The sequence below is a fragment of the Theobroma cacao genome, chromosome 2 (genome assembly GCF_000208745.1).
Source record: "Theobroma cacao cultivar B97-61/B2 chromosome 2, Criollo_cocoa_genome_V2, whole genome shotgun sequence".
Lineage (NCBI taxonomy): Eukaryota > Viridiplantae > Streptophyta > Magnoliopsida > Malvales > Malvaceae > Theobroma > Theobroma cacao.
The window spans coordinates 38141070-38156579 of NC_030851.1; the positions used below are offsets into that span (position 1 = coordinate 38141070).

General features: G+C 36.1%; 2 protein-coding genes across 3 annotated transcripts; both read right to left on the reverse strand.

The window, feature by feature from the left end:
• LOC18610049 (RNA-dependent RNA polymerase 1) lies at positions 288–9788 on the reverse strand. 2 transcript variants are annotated; one of them, XM_007045490.2, is made up of 6 exons: positions 9612–9767; positions 8778–8870; positions 8022–8581; positions 5184–7015; positions 3858–4008; positions 288–1376 (listed from the first exon to the last, which is right to left on the reverse strand). In XM_007045490.2, the coding sequence occupies exons 3-6, from the start codon at positions 8532–8534 to the stop codon at positions 543–545; spliced, it is 3330 nt and encodes a 1109-aa protein (XP_007045552.2). In that variant the 5' UTR covers positions 8535–8581; positions 8778–8870; positions 9612–9767; the 3' UTR covers positions 288–542. The 2 variants fall into 2 exon arrangements, with proteins under 2 accessions (XP_007045552.2, XP_017970690.1); XM_018115201.1 differs by lacking the exon at positions 8778–8870 and having other exon boundaries at positions 9612–9788.
• On the reverse strand, positions 10432–15275 carry LOC18610050 (probable RNA-dependent RNA polymerase 1). The gene is made up of 5 exons (XM_007045493.2): positions 15050–15275; positions 14410–14963; positions 11885–13728; positions 11559–11709; positions 10432–11431 (listed from the first exon to the last, which is right to left on the reverse strand). Exons 2-5 carry the CDS (start codon positions 14932–14934, stop codon positions 10574–10576), a joined length of 3378 nt encoding a protein of 1125 aa, XP_007045555.2. The 5' UTR covers positions 14935–14963; positions 15050–15275; the 3' UTR covers positions 10432–10573.

Genomic DNA, 15510 nt, shown 5'->3' on the forward strand with positions numbered 1-15510 from the left:
TCTATGGTTGGACACAGATCTCATATTTATAGTCTATGAACAACCAATATGTACAAAAAGGAAGAATCCTAAGGAAAGTCATGACCAGTTGTTTTCTTTTACCCGACCCCATCCATCAGCAACCTTGCGCCTGCAATGAAAGCTTATACAGAAAAGAAGAGCAATGTATTGGAAATCTCTAGGCTTTTAGCACTACAAATCCTCAAATTCCATGCACTGGTGCATGTCATTGAACAGCTCCAATGATTATGGGGGCAGTGAAACCCACTGTGATTTGTTGCACAATCTCAAGAAACCAAACCAACATAAATAAGTAGCATATCGTACAGTGTTCTTTCTCGAACATCACCGCTGGGTATTTACATTAGATAGCATTCAGTCGCTACCAACACCAAACATCAACACTGCGTATTTACATTAGATAGCATACAGTCAGCTACCAATACAATATTTGGTATGAATATACACACACACTTAACTAGGACCGACGAGCTATCCATAGTTATCTGCTTCAGACTAAAGGGGAACATCCACCAAATCACTCAATGCAAACGCAATCCACGTGCAAACAGAGATTCTAGAGATGACAATCGCGAATTTCTTCTACTAGTCACCTTTTTCTTGATGAGGATCAGCTTGTCATAAACACACCAAGGAAAGCTCAGAAAATGATTCCTATTCATTCCCTCATTATACAGGCCCCAATAACTTGGATGATACGTGACATGGTACCAAGCAGAGGCTTTTGCATATAGATCATCTGCTTCAGAATCTAACCCATTTCCCTTTTCATTAAACCATGACCTAGCTTCCTTCCTCAAGGACCTCACAGCCACACCAATTGCTTCTGCATCTCTTTGCTTCGTGAAAGATCTCGACATTTTCATGATACCCCCACTGAGTATTTCAGCCTCAGTTTTGATCCCATAATATTCCATCAAGTTCCCCAATTTGTAATCATAATTGCTTTTGTGATAGAAAGCATCATCAACATAATCCTCATAGCCATCAACTTCCATATCAGGATCATAAAACCTCTCCAATCTTTCCCGAGTTAAGGACCTGATAAAGCATTCATTGGGTGCAAGGTCTTTCACCTCTCGGAAAAGCTTTCCGATAACATTGTATGATTGATAGGTTGGTTTGTCTGGCTTCTCCATGAAATCTGGATACTCTTTAACTCTCAGTTCTTGTGGTATTTCAGCTGGTACACCAGTTTTTGGGAAGTCAACTGCAATTGAAAACAGCTTTGCAAGCCATTTACATTCGCTGCTCATTGCTTTCCGAGGCTCTCTATCAGCAAAAACAGTATGAGCATTTGCAATGATTCCTAAACTGTCATTGACTATGTAGTTCGTGAAATACTCTTCAACTTCCTGCACGAAAATGAACATCATTCATCTAGAATACAGAAGAAATTATTCTCATTTTTAGCATGAGCAAGAAATTTCAGGGGAACATTACAGTCATTAATTCATATGGCCTTGGTGCAAACAAAGATGTAACATCATGACCCTTCAAGGATTCGGGAAGTATCCAAATGTTGCATTCACAAAATACAATTTAGAATTAAGCATGACGCTGCAAGCATGTAGATATATTAATTGTATAACTATTTGATATAGTCAACGTTTCTCCACTCATGAAACTTTGCTCTTAATTCTACTTTAATTTTCTCCAAGAAAGGTGGAAAAGCAGAGGATGAAAGGAATTGGGCATTTTTAAGAATATAATCACTAGAAAGGGGGTAGAGTTGCTCTGGATTCAGAGTCTGGTCCAAAGAAATACAAAAGAAAGAAAAGGGATTTTGAGGAAGAAAAAATATTAGGTTATAAATGCTTTGGCTGTAAGAGGATCAAAGATGCACAGGACAAGCAATGTTAGGTACCAAAACAATATGCACACTTTTGTGGCTATGCCCTTCTTTTGACCCCTATACCACCCCTCCCTCCCCTCTTTTCTTTTCTCAGGAAAGAAAAGGTGGATGATATAGAAGTGACCTTTAGTCCCCTCCACTCCCCTCTTTTCTTTTCTTAGGAAAAAAAAGGTGGATAATATAGAAATGACCTTCAGTCACCCCTCCCCCCCCCTCCCCCCCCCCCAACCTCACTCTCTCTCTCTCTCTTTCTCTCTCAATTATTATTTTTTAAGTAAGGTATTATTTGGTAGCCGGATAAAGTGTAAAATCAAAATTTTCAACAGTTGTAGTTTCTCCAATATATTTTGTTGCTCATTTTAAACACTAATTAACAGAATATTTTAAGTGACAACGCATTGAAAACATCAAGTAATAACCTATTTAGTGTTCTATGCAGAATATTTCAATTAAAATGGTGATAGCTTTTATTTCAAATGATTTAGCTCTTTCGTATTTTTCACTGCTCATTCTAAATACCACTTAATAGAACTAAAGACCTACTAATGTTGAATGCAAAAACAACTTTAGTATAATTGGTTATGAGAAAATATTATTTGACTACCTTATACCCGAAATTCTAATTAAATTTCCTTCTATATCATCTTTTTCATTCTTATCAAAAGCAAGAGACTCATGCACTAACCACTAGGTATCCATCTTTTATTGTTATTAATTTGTTTTCTAACATTAAATATCAATATCAAGAATCTCACAACTAATTCTACACAAACCAACAAAAGAAAATATAGATATCAATTCTGCAACAGAAGCAGCCATAAAAGGTATTACAACATAGTACAAAAACTATACAGATGCTTTGATATGATAAGAGAATTGTAACTCAATACTTAATTTCAATTTGCATATCAAACAAGTTCAACCAAGCCAATTCAATATTAAAAGCTTAGCACATAATTTTCAACATTGAAGTCTTTTACTTAATCAAACAACAGTCAATTAAAATTAAAATGTTTCTCATAGGCAACCAGCCAGTTCCTCTATGGAAGCCTAACTAAATAAAGAGTCCAGTAAAGAAAGGGGAGGAAAAGAGCTATAATTCCATTTTCATGCCAAAGAAAGTTCCTAAATCTTCTTGTTTTCCTTATATAACTTTTTTTATTAAATTTGTTTTGGTTAGTGTTTTAGTTTTCACTTTATTGCAGTCCTCTCTATTGTCTCCCTTTTTTTCTCTCTATTATAGTTAGCTAATACGGATAACCATAGTTTTTTCAAATTAACTTGCTTCACCTTCCTAAAATGTGGATTAAATGAAAATTATCAAAAAAAATTGCATAGATGCTCATCCAAAATACCTTAAATAACACTATTGCTTAACTATCTTGTTGGATTACCATAATCTGCATTATCATACATTTGATTTATTTAGATAATAATTAGTCAACAATATTTGCTTTCAATTGGAGTTCACATATTTGCGCAGTAGTTATAAACTTATCTAGTTTAGAGCCTTGGAACTCTGAACTCACTCACAATTAGTTACTCACATTCCTATAATTTTGTAAAGAAAATTTACTTTCTGTAAGCAAATGCCCAATACACCTTTATGCATATATCATAAGAGCAGTTATATAATCCAACATAAGCAAATTGTGTTAAAAATGACTTCCAAAATAAGAAGTAGGATCCAACATGTAACATTAAATAATTGGTCCTTAGCTGTTACATTGGTGTCACATATAGATCATTAAATGGTTGACAACATGAACCCGTAAGAGTTTTGAACAATGTCAAATTGATAATATCCTTAAACCAAAAAATATGTAGCAGAGAGAGAGAGGGAGCATAGATCATGCATTTTAGCATCAAGAAACAATAAAAAGAGAATACGATAACAAGCACAATCCTTTTTTTTTTGAAAAGTGGATAACAAGCACAGTTAGATAAAATTATGCAGAATATAATCTGAATGCTTCAATACCTCAATGGTAACTTCATGCTCCAATGGCTTAGTTGGAGCTGGTGAATAATCCATAGGAGGTATTTGTTTAGATGGAATCAATTCAGGGTCCCAACAGACAAAGTAGATATCACCATCCAGATCACTTCCAGAACACTCATTTGGATGAGGTCTAAAAATTTAACACAGTTTTGGGTCAATAAATCACTCTGCATAGTGAAAATTCTAAAGAAAACAATCAAGTTGCCTATAATCTTGTTATGTGTAAATACATCAAAAAAAGAGAAAAACAATACAGATAACATCCGTAAATAGGACAGAACTTATCCGTATAATACAAAAGAATATAGGTATAGCAAATATGTAATTCAGCACTACCCTGCTTAACAAAAATGTATGCTACCATAGCTAAATCCCTTGAAGACTAGATGGAGTCAGGTGCAACCACCCCCAAGATCCCAACCCTGAGAAGAGCTACAATTATAATCACATACGTAGTTTCACATTTTTTATCCCAAACTTTTTAATACAATCTGTATGCTCACTCATTTATGAAGTTGTATCAAGTTCAGAAAGGTAATGTTAGGAACCCTCAGAGGAAGCAGAAATAATATTCTCCCAACTGTAAGTGTCAGTTGCTCCCTTAAGGTATATTTCCCAATTTTAAATACACGGTCAACTAGTTCTACCAAGAAGAAAAGGAAATATATGTTTTAGTACTGTGTAACATCCAGTGATGCGGTACCTTTAAAAGGCACAAGCAAAAAATGCTAAAAATCAATACCCTATACAAAGAGAGACAAAACAACCAGCAAAATTTGTGAGTGACATACAGCCACATAAACTAACCAAGCCCTCATGACAACAAACTAGCAACAATTGCACAATCAAAATAACCAGATTCTGGAAATGGAAGAGATAGACTGTAGTGGAGATGACAATTACAATGGAGATAATAAAAGTGCCAGTTAACTCATAGTACCATATTAAGTCCATATAAAAAATGGTTGATAGAGAGGAAGAATAAACAGAAAGCTTTGACAAAAAATAAATAGAAAAAATATTCGACAACATAATCAATTGTACGCTGCTAACACCAAACTTCTGTTCAATTCATACTTGGTCTTATGCCCCACCCACTCCATATTCCCCATAGACAGTAATGCACACATGCCTACTTCTATTTAAGATGCATGTACTTATTTAGCCAAAATGTGATGCAGACCAAATCTGGTAAGGTGCACAATAACCGCGGTCATGTAGATTTTAGGTTTTTTAGCACACTATAATGAAGAAAGAACACTCTGTGTATGGTATTGCAAAAGGTTAAGTATGGTCTTGATTTACCTGCTTCCTTTCTGTGGAAAAACAACACAATCTACCATATGGTGCAAATCAGGCACGTTGACAGCCGTTAAAACACGCACATCGCCTGGGTGCAAGCAGGGATTTTTGGCAACAACTACCTTACCTTGAACAATAAAACGCTGCTCTGACCTAGAGCCCGAAACCTGCACAAACACCTGGCCATAATCCAATGTTCTGGTTTCATCCAGACATCCCATCATAGACCTTCCATTTGCAACAAATATCCTGCTTTTAGTCCGCAACTCCAGTAACTTTGATGCTCGAAATGTTTGCAACATCATGGAAAGGAATGGTTCAGCATCAGGTTCATAACCACACAAGAGCATTTCCTTGAGAATGTTAGTATTCTCTCCAGGAGACATTAACTCCAGAGCCTCCTGTGCCTTTAAAGGATCTGTTAGGATAGCATTGAGTTGATCAACAACCTCTCTTTGTTTTTCCTCAAAAGCATGATCTGGAACTCCAAGAGTAGACAAGAGAGTGATCAACTGGCGATTCAGAAAACAAGGTTGATACTTACTCCAAGCCAAGACATCCAGTTTTGTGTTCTCTGATTCATACTTTGACATGCTCCCTCTAAGGGATAATTTCTTTGATGAGGTGGGGTCAACAGCCACAACACCTTTGAATCCACCGATCCGAATCTGAAATGCTGAAGGGGTGCGACCATTCAAGCGACATTTTGCAGCCACCTTCTTCGCAAATTTAGCCGATATTTTTCCAATTCCATCAGAAAAGACATAATTAATTCCATCCCTTTTAATTTCTACATCATCAATAATTTCGATTTCATCTTTAGCAACACTAAGAGTTTCGGTTGATGAACTGAAAGATTGGCCCAGTCTAGCAGCATACTTTGCCACATTTCTTATTTTACTAAACTCTCCCATCCATGTCCTTATATCTGCTGCAGTGAGCCCTTCTCTAGAAGCAAACATCCATGCTGAATTTTCCCGTAATTGACTAGATGAAAAGGCAAGAAATTCAAATTGCTTATCACCAATGACTATGCCATTTTTAAGAGTAGAAAGAATCCTTCCATAAATTTCAGTTATCCTATTCCTCGTCAACAAATCTGTGGAATGGATCTTTTCCAACTCCTCATCAACAAAAGTGATGCGAAGAAAGTTATCAATGTCATCATGAAAATGGCGTAGTACACGATTTGAAACATTAATCTCCGGACCACAGAAATACACCCTAGAAGGTGTTATCTGAACCCTTCTTACATTTACCAAACCATCATCCAAGGATATAACAGGTGACCCTGGGTTTTTCTTAGATGCGATGTAACCTTTGTACTGCTCAAGGAGCCACTTTGAAGGTTCAAAGCAGCATTCTTTAAGATAATAAAGTTTCTCCAGAGCATGGTCGATATAGACTTTGTCTATTCTACATGGATTAACCAATCGGTAAAAATTAGCATCAAGTGCTGGTCCTGGGATACACCCATTTTGGACCAACAAATTAATCTTAAACAAGATTTCATATGGCAAGTCAATTCCCAGTGAAGGGCCTACAATTGGGACTAGATTAAGATTACGGGAATAAGAAGAACCACTTTCCAAAACAAATTTCCCTTCACTTTCCTTGTAGTAAGCAAAGTTTTCTCGGAAATTTGGAAGTTGCAGGTAGTAAGGAAGCTCCAAACACAATACAGAAGACTGCCCGATACAGGATGATTGAGTGAAATCAGTTGTCCTTACCCATTGATCATCAGGCACATCCATAAAATAGTTCAGCAAGGGATTCTCAAACACAAGTCCAGAAGAGCGTACATCTTTCTCATATATCCGAGGAGCGCCAAATAACTAAAAATTACCAAAAAAAAAAAAACACACAGAGCATTATAATATGCATTTTTCATTTATAAGAGTTAAGCATCGCAGAGAGGATAAAACTTTGGGAAATGGTATTTTCCAGCATCAATAGAATAGCTCAAATTTCTTGCAATGGAAAAGCTAATTCCTCGTGTTTGTCTCTGTGTAGTCTATCAAAGACCTTGCACAAGCCAAGTTTCAGAAGACAACATTTAATTCATCTGTAAATCACCATTGTGAACTGCCTGTTCCAGACTTACAAGTACATATAGGCTGATCTGTAGTCTTTCTCAAGTACATATATATTGATCCCAACCATTTTCTTATTTGCATAAATTCTCAATTGCAAAATATAGCTCATCTTTAATACAAGTAGCATTTGTTACTTAGAGTGAAAGAATCCCATAGAAATCCCCTTTGAACAACCTTAATTAAGAGAGAACATGAGTTTTCCAAATTATGTATTTTAGATCACATAGATCCAAAATTTTATATACATCAAAGTTACCCGAGAAGATCATAGAACTACTTTCAGATAAGTTTTTTAGAGTCACCAACATGTAGCAATGTTTTGATGGTTTTAAGAAGTATAAGTTGTCATATAATGGAAATAAATTTGTATTTCTCAAAAAGCAAGGCAAGAGTAGTACCAAATCATTAACTTATCCACAAATCCATAATGACTCTGAAGTGATGGGATGATATGACACCCGCCACAGAAAAAACTTTCTATTCCCCTAGATCAGCAGTAATGACAAACTCTATACAATTTTCATGGAATTAACGTCGTCAGCCATTTAGCAAGTTCACATTCAAATCATTTCATACTAGACTAGAAAACAGCAAAACAAAAGTGACATACACTGCTAAGGACAGTAAAATTATTCAACCTGATACATCAAAGCAATTATGATATGTTGAAATATTATTTCTAGGTACCTAGGGTAACACTATAGAGACTAACGATGAATTTATAGTCAAAATTTAACAAAGCAACCTGAATCAGCAGATACTTTGATGTTTGATTGCGCGGACGATGCAGCTCAATCTGCCAGATGTTCTCATAGAAAAGATCCAGCCTGTATTCTACGCAATGATGTGACAGTAAAAATTGCAATTTCCGCATTCCCATCCCAAAATTCACTGTAACATCAACCTCTTCCCAGAGAACATAAAATTTTTCATTTGAGACCTGACAACCAAAATGCAGTGTCACACCTTCCATGGTATGCAAAAAGGTTCTTGGTTTTGGCACAATATCATTCTCCATTTCTCGAGCCTTGAGATATGAACTCCCATAGTATAGTCTTTGATTCGTCAACCTTATGATCAGCTCAGCATCTGTGCTTTTGGTAAATTGCACAATAGCATATGCTCTTCCTCCGTTTTTTTGCTGCCTAATTTTTAGGGCATAAACAGTTTCCTTGCCTGTATACGACTCCAAAAATGTTTTAACTTCCTCTGCATGCACATTTGAGGGGAATCTAGAAACTTGAATTGTCTTACCCATGGAATCAATTTACTTTATGCTCTTACCACTTTAAAACATAAAAGTCACTGCAAAAACCAGAGACCAATATTTATATAAATACTGCAAAATACACCAAGATAGGGGACAAATTAAGCATACTTTAAATGAAACAGTCAAGCTTTCAAAACAAAAAAGAAAGGAAGAAGCAACTAAAATTCTATGTATTTTTACAAGTAGTAGTAGAAGATGCATTTAATAGCACAGATATCTGGCGATTTTTACATCAATGCCCTGTATGATGAGGATCTGCGTTCCCTCTGCCCAAACAACACAAAATATTTGCAATGCTGCATGATCCAACATCACCAGAGATTCCTGTTTATTTGCAAAAAACTCTTAAATACAGGTAGTCATTGAGCAAAAATATATTAGTCCCATCCAAATACAATATCAGTCCCGTTCTGAAGGATAACTGGTTCACTCCTTTTTTCATGTGTTTAGTAGTTTTAGAGAGTACCGTGTATAAAACTACATGTTTGTTTAATCATTGATCAATTTTACCTCCTTAAAGAGCATATAATCTCACAACCGCCGCCATATAAAAATAAATTTCCATATCAGTTTACTTCTACATTAAGGTTAAACCATTTATATCAAGTATTTGAACAAGTTATAAACCATGAACAAAGGATAAATTGAATATTAATATTATATACATATATATATATATATGACAGATCATCATCAAACAAACACTTGTGAAACAGAAACGAAAGCAAAGTAAAATGGACAAATGGAGATGCATCCAACTTCTAAGACAGGGAAAGATATCTAACTTCTCCAGAGTCACAAAAGGCTTAATATCAAACAAACAGACGGCCAAAGAGCATTGTTTCGAATTGACTTTCCGCTTTTAATCTTGTTTTCTTGGAACGAAATCAACTTTTATCATTATTTCATTATAACATCATGTGTAATTAAAATTTCCAAAATAAGAAAGAATGGAAATTGAAAATGATTGAGAGAATGTGAGTCATGCAGGAGGAAGAAATCACGATGATCCCAGAAAAACAAACAGGTATTATTTTTTATCATGAGGAAACAAATAATCCTTACCAGAGAGAAGGAGATGGGATTTAGAACAAGAACTCAAATGCACAAAGCTTCTTGACTTCACTTCACTGAGAGAGAAGGAAAGAATCCATCGTCAACTCTCAGTCAATCACAAGACTGACGAGAATACTGAACGGACGAAGAAAAATACCTAAGCTAGCAAGAATGGCCTCGATCACCTCCATCGCGGAAGTTTACAGTTAAATTACTGCGACTGTGCCTGACACGTTTCATCATTCCATTGCTTGTCTCTGACTATTACCCAATGGGTTTCCGCCACGTCAGTAATTGGTTCATGTGAGAATTTCGTGGAATTTGTCTCATTGGGTTACGAAGTCAGAATATTTAAATTTATTAAAAGGAAAAGTGCGCTTTCGTACGGTAAGATGGGCCCATATCATATCATTTTTTCCATTTCGTGGGACCGAAAACTTTTTCCAAACTTGCTTAGGAAGGAGTTCGAAGGAGTTATCCTCTGTGCACAATCTTATTTTTCCAAAAGATACGTCTCATCATCACCATCCTATATAATAATAATAATTGCTATATTTATTTTTATTATTTGTATTTATATCATTTTATATATTATTCAACACATAAGAAAGGAACAAAATTTCATTTTATAAATGTAACGAGTTTTTTAAATTTGTACTAAAAAGGTTGACAAATCTCTTTTTTTTCTAAATTAGATTTTTCAAAATAATAGTAATTTTATTTATTTATTTAATAAAAAATAAAGTGACAATCTATATTATATTCATATTTTAAATTAATATTTGATGAGTATGTTTATGCACTCAAATATCTATTTCAGAAAAAAAATAAAAATAATTTACATATTAACATAAGGATCATTATAAAGAAAATACATTATCTAGTATTTTTTATGAACATATATTTTATGTACTTGGGATTATTCAAAGACTAAACAAATAAAGCCTCCCACAAGTTTTCTATTGCTTAATTCACATGAAAGAGCAAACATCCCACAAACTAGTTCTCTGATCAGAATCCAACCCACCAAGATTAAGCGTACGTTCTAACGACTTTTTGCTGCTGTTCTCCTTAATCTGAAGAAGCTTGTCGTAGACACACCATGGAAAGCTGATGAATTGCTCTCGATCCATTCCTTCATTGTAGCGACCCCAAAAGCTGGGATGGTATGTCACATGATACCAAGCTGAAGCTTTTGCAAATAGATTACGCTCATTAGGCTTTAATTCATGACTTTCTTTTTTATTGAACCAGCCTTTGACTTCATTCTTCAATGACTTGACAGCCAAAACAACTGTTTCCAAGTCCCTTCTTCGATCAAAAGATTTCGACATTTTCATGATGCACCCACTGATCATTTCAGCCTCAGTTTTGATCCCATAGTAACGCATCAGGTTTGAAAGTTTATTATCATACTCACTTTTGTAATGGAAAGCGTCATTGACATAAGCCTCGAAGCCATCGACTTCCATGTCAGAGTCATAGGATTGCTCTGCTGCTTTCTTGGTGAATTGTTTAGCGCCACTCTCCCCTGTCCCGAGAGCTCTCACCTCGCGGTAAAGCTTCCCAATGACACCCTCTGATTCATATGTGAATTTATCAGGCTTGTCCATGAAATCTGGATATTCATGGACACGTAGACGATGGGGTATTTTGGCAGGAACACCAGTTTTGGGGAAGTCAACTGCAATGGATGATAGCTTGGCAAGCTCAATGCATGGCTCACTCAATGCCTTAGTAGGCTCTTTATCAGCGAAAACTATGTGGGCATTAGAAATGATCCCCAAGCTGTCATTGAGTATGTAGTTGGTAAAATACTCAGCAACCTCCTGTACACGATGAAGTAGATATGTTAAAATGTAGACAGATAGCAATTAAAATTTAACACATATAGAAGCAAACATTCCTTCCTGGCTGCTATAAATAGTGATACAGAATCCAAGAGTTTAGTAATACCTCTATAGTAACATCATGATCCAAAGAGGAACTTGATGCGGAACCGTAATGCATGGGCGGGAATTGGCAGGGAGGAATCAGATCTTCATCCCAACAAACAAAGTACAAGTCGCCATCCAGATCACTCCCCGAACATTCATTTGGATGAGGTCTGTTTGATCATGTAAACAGTATCAGTGAATGAAGTGTTTAACTATAGAAAGAAACCTGTAGATAATTGAGTGCTAAAAGGAAACATCTTACGCAATGATATTATAATTAAGTGCTAAAAGGAATGCATAATTCAAAAACATTCACAAAAGCAAATGAATATCGGATGGTCATACCTATTTCCTTTTTGTGGAAAAACAATGCAATCCACCATGTGATGCAAAACCACGGCATCCACAGCCTTCAGAACCCGTAGGTCTCCAGGGTGTAAACAAGGGTTTTTAGTAACAGCTACTTTCCCCTCAACAACAAGGAGGGAATCTGCGGAAGATTGCCCCCTTTTAGACACAGAACACTGCACAAAAACCTGACCATACTCTAAAGTCCCCGTTTCATCGAGGCATCCGATCATGATTCTCCCATTTGGAACGAAAATCCTGGTTTTGGTCCTCAAATCTAGCAATTTTGAAGTACGAATGGTTCGTAGCATCATTGACAGAAACGGTTCTGAATCTGGGGGGTAACCACACATAAGCATTCCTCTTAAACAATTGGTAAGTTCTCCATGAGATATCCACTCCATTGCCTCCCGTGCCCTTTCTGGATCCACCAAAATTGCATCCAATTCATTTAAAACCTCCTTCTGTTTCCTTTCAAAAACAGAATCCTTAACTCCAAGAGTGGACATAAGGATGATTATTTGGCGATTAAGATAACAAGGGAGACGCTTGCTCCATGACAGCACATCTAGACTAGTACTATCTGCATCGAACTTCTGCATACTCTTTCTCAATGATAATTTTACCGAAGATGTTGGATCGACAGCTACAACTCCTTTGTACCCACCATATCGAATTTGAAATGCAGATGGAGTGTGAATTCTCAAGTTACATTTCAAGGCCACTTCCTTAGCAAGCTTTTCAGATATCTTTCCAATGCCATCAGAGAAACAATATTTAACTTCACCAGTTTCCACTTCGATGTCAGGAATGATTTTAATTTCATCCATTCTCACTTCTAAAGTTTCCCTAGATGAGCTCAAAGACTGACCTAGTCTGGCTGCATATTTTGCCACATTCCTTATGACATGAAAATGACCCATTTTCTCTCTGATATCTACTGCCGTTAGCCCAGGTTTTGACGCAAACATCCAAATGGAGTTTTCTCGTAATTGACTTGTTGAACAAGCCAGAAACTCAAAGTTCTTGTCGCCAATAACGATGCCCTTTATAAGAGTCGACAAGATCCTGTCATAAATTCTATTGTGCTTTCCATCACTCGTAACAGATGCGCTCGAAGACAAATCTGTCGAATGCATCTTTCCCAGTTCCTCATCAACGAAAGAAACGCGAAGAAAGTTGTCAATATCTTTAATGTAATTACGTAGCACACGATTTGAGAGATTCAACTCCGGACCAGAGAAGTACACCTTAGATGGTGTGACTTGAACCCTTCTCACTGCTACTATCCCATCATTAGAGGGAAGAATGGGAGGTCTTAGAGGTCTTTCCAACTTGCGGTATTTCTCATACTGCTCAGCCAGCCACTTTGCAGGTTCATAGCAATATTCTTTAAAGCTATACGCTTTCTCCAATGCACGTTCTATGAATGCAATATCAATTCTACGAGGGTCAACCAACTGATAGAAATCGGCATCAAGAGTTGGCGGGAGAAGACAACCATGTTGGACCAGGGAATTTACTTTGAATAAGACACCATATGGCAAGTCAAAACCTTCAGGTGGAGTTATCATAGGAACAAGATCAGGGTTGCAAGAAAAACTAGAACCATTCTCCAGAATGAAATTGTCTTCAACTTTCCTATAATAAAAACTCTCATCAACTTTTGGGAGTTTCACACCTCGAGGGAGCTCCAAACATAATGCAAAAGACTGACCAATGCAATGGCCTGGAGTAAAATCTACATCCCTAATCCACTGGTCATCATCGTCTTCACTAACTTCCTTAGCAGAGTTAAGGATAGTTAAATCTTTCTCATAGATCCGAGGAGCCCCAAGTAACTATAAATGTAAAATAAGATAGAAAGGAGCAAAATAAAATCAATAATAATCCACCATGATGGTGGCAAAAATTAAAACTATTGTACCATTTTATAACACTAAAAATGGGGGAAAGTCATAAATATTAAAGGGTAAAATACATATATATATATATATATATATATATATATAGACACACGCACACACACGCACTATCGCGAAAACAAAATTATTTAAAAAAAATAAAACATATATTTTCAGAAATTATTTAAAAAAGTGATCTAGTGAGTAAAATAAATAAATAAATTTATTTTCCCTTTATCATAAAGCATAGAACTATATTTTATATGAAAATTATTAGCAAAATAATTAAGTATATCATAGCAATGGTTTGAGTAAATTTTTTACTCTTTTTTATTGTATATGTCAATAATAAGATATTTTAACAATTGAAAAAATAAAAAAATTAAATTAATGGGTGAAGTTCAAATTTAAAATTATTTATGGGAAAGAGACATATTTATAGGATAAATTAAGAATAGTGTGTGCATGGTGATCTTAGAAGACAGGGTTATCTAATTAAGTCTCACAAGTCACAAAACCATGCATTGTTCTTCAAATAAGAAAGAGGCTTTTGTAACATCTAGTAATAGAAAGAGAACAGGAATCAATCCAAATCAAACCAACCAATTTGCAGCATACCTGAATGATCAGAAACTTCTTAGTTTGATCCAGGGGAGAGTGTAGCACAATCTGCCAAACACTGTCATCGAACAGTTCAAGCTTGTAGTCCGTCGAATTATAAGATAGAAGAAAGTATAATCTGTCCAATTTGGAGCCATACTTGAAGGAGACCTCATCCTTTTTCCAAAGGACAGAAAACTTTTGTCTCGAAACCTGACATCCGAAGTGCAACGTCAAATTATCTATGCTGTTCAGGTGGAACTGTGGCTTCGGTGTTGGGATAATGTTATGCTTCTGTGTCCAGGCTTTCAAATAAGAATCGTTGTGCCATAGCGCTTGATCAGCAGTCCAGGCCAAGACCATGTCAGCATCTTCATTTGTTTTGAATTGGACCTTGGCATGAGCTCTCGAGCCTTCCTTTCTAGACTGCCCAACTTTCACAGCCTCGATGGCTCCCTTCCCTATATATTCCTCTAGAAATTCCGTCACTTCTCGTTGAGACACACCAGTAGCAAACCCAAAGAGCTTAATTGTTTTACCCATTTATTCCCTCCAATCAAATTACTTTTTTCCTGCAATTCCCATGAGCAGCACAAAACCAATCATTAAAACATGAGGGCAAAGCAAATCAACATGAAAAAGGGCAAGAGAAACTTACAACTTTCAAGGGATATCAGGCTCACAGCAAAAGAGATAGGAGAATAGCCAAAACGAAGAGAGAGAGAGAGAGACAGAGGATATCCATTGTGGCGCCATGGAAATATAAGGAAGCAAGGTTTGAGATTCTATGCTTTGCATGATTATTTTACTCCGTTTGCAAGTATCTTTTTGCTGACGTCTGAAGCTGATCTGAGGGGAGATGACATCAAGCTCCCACTGGGGTTGCGCTCCTCAACGGCCTAACTTGTTTGCGATTGACACGTTTCGACATCCTATTGGTTACCCAACCAAATTAATTTAAACAGAAATTTTATAAGAATTTATTATTTGTACAGTTTTTACACTCCACAAATAAAAATTCGACACGTGTCTATTAATTTATTAATTTTTATAAATATTAAACTTATTTCAGAAAAGCATATATAGTTTAAATTGCTTAGCCAACAAGGATTCCATCTT

What these genes read in the sequence shown, in the direction of transcription:
- LOC18610050 (XM_007045493.2), bottom strand. Translation starts at nt 14,934, where the DNA reads ATGGGTAAAACAATTAAGCTCTTTGGGTTTGCTACTGGTGTGTCTCAA. An exon ending in TTTCCACAAAAAGGAAATAG is followed by an intron (nt 11,710 to 11,884) that starts GTATGACCATCC and finishes ATGATCAAACAG; the next exon opens with ACCTCATCCAAATGAATGTT. An exon ending in ATCATGATGTTACTATAGAG is followed by an intron (nt 11,432 to 11,558) that starts GTATTACTAAAC and finishes CATCGTGTACAG; the next exon opens with GAGGTTGCTGAGTATTTTAC.
- LOC18610049 (XM_018115201.1), bottom strand. Translation starts at nt 8,534, where the DNA reads ATGGGTAAGACAATTCAAGTTTCTAGATTCCCCTCAAATGTGCATGCA. An exon ending in CAAAGTATCTGCTGATTCAG is followed by an intron (nt 7,016 to 8,021) that starts GTTGCTTTGTTA and finishes GGTAATTTTTAG; the next exon opens with TTATTTGGCGCTCCTCGGAT. An exon ending in TTTCCACAGAAAGGAAGCAG is followed by an intron (nt 4,009 to 5,183) that starts GTAAATCAAGAC and finishes TTAAATTTTTAG; the next exon opens with ACCTCATCCAAATGAGTGTT.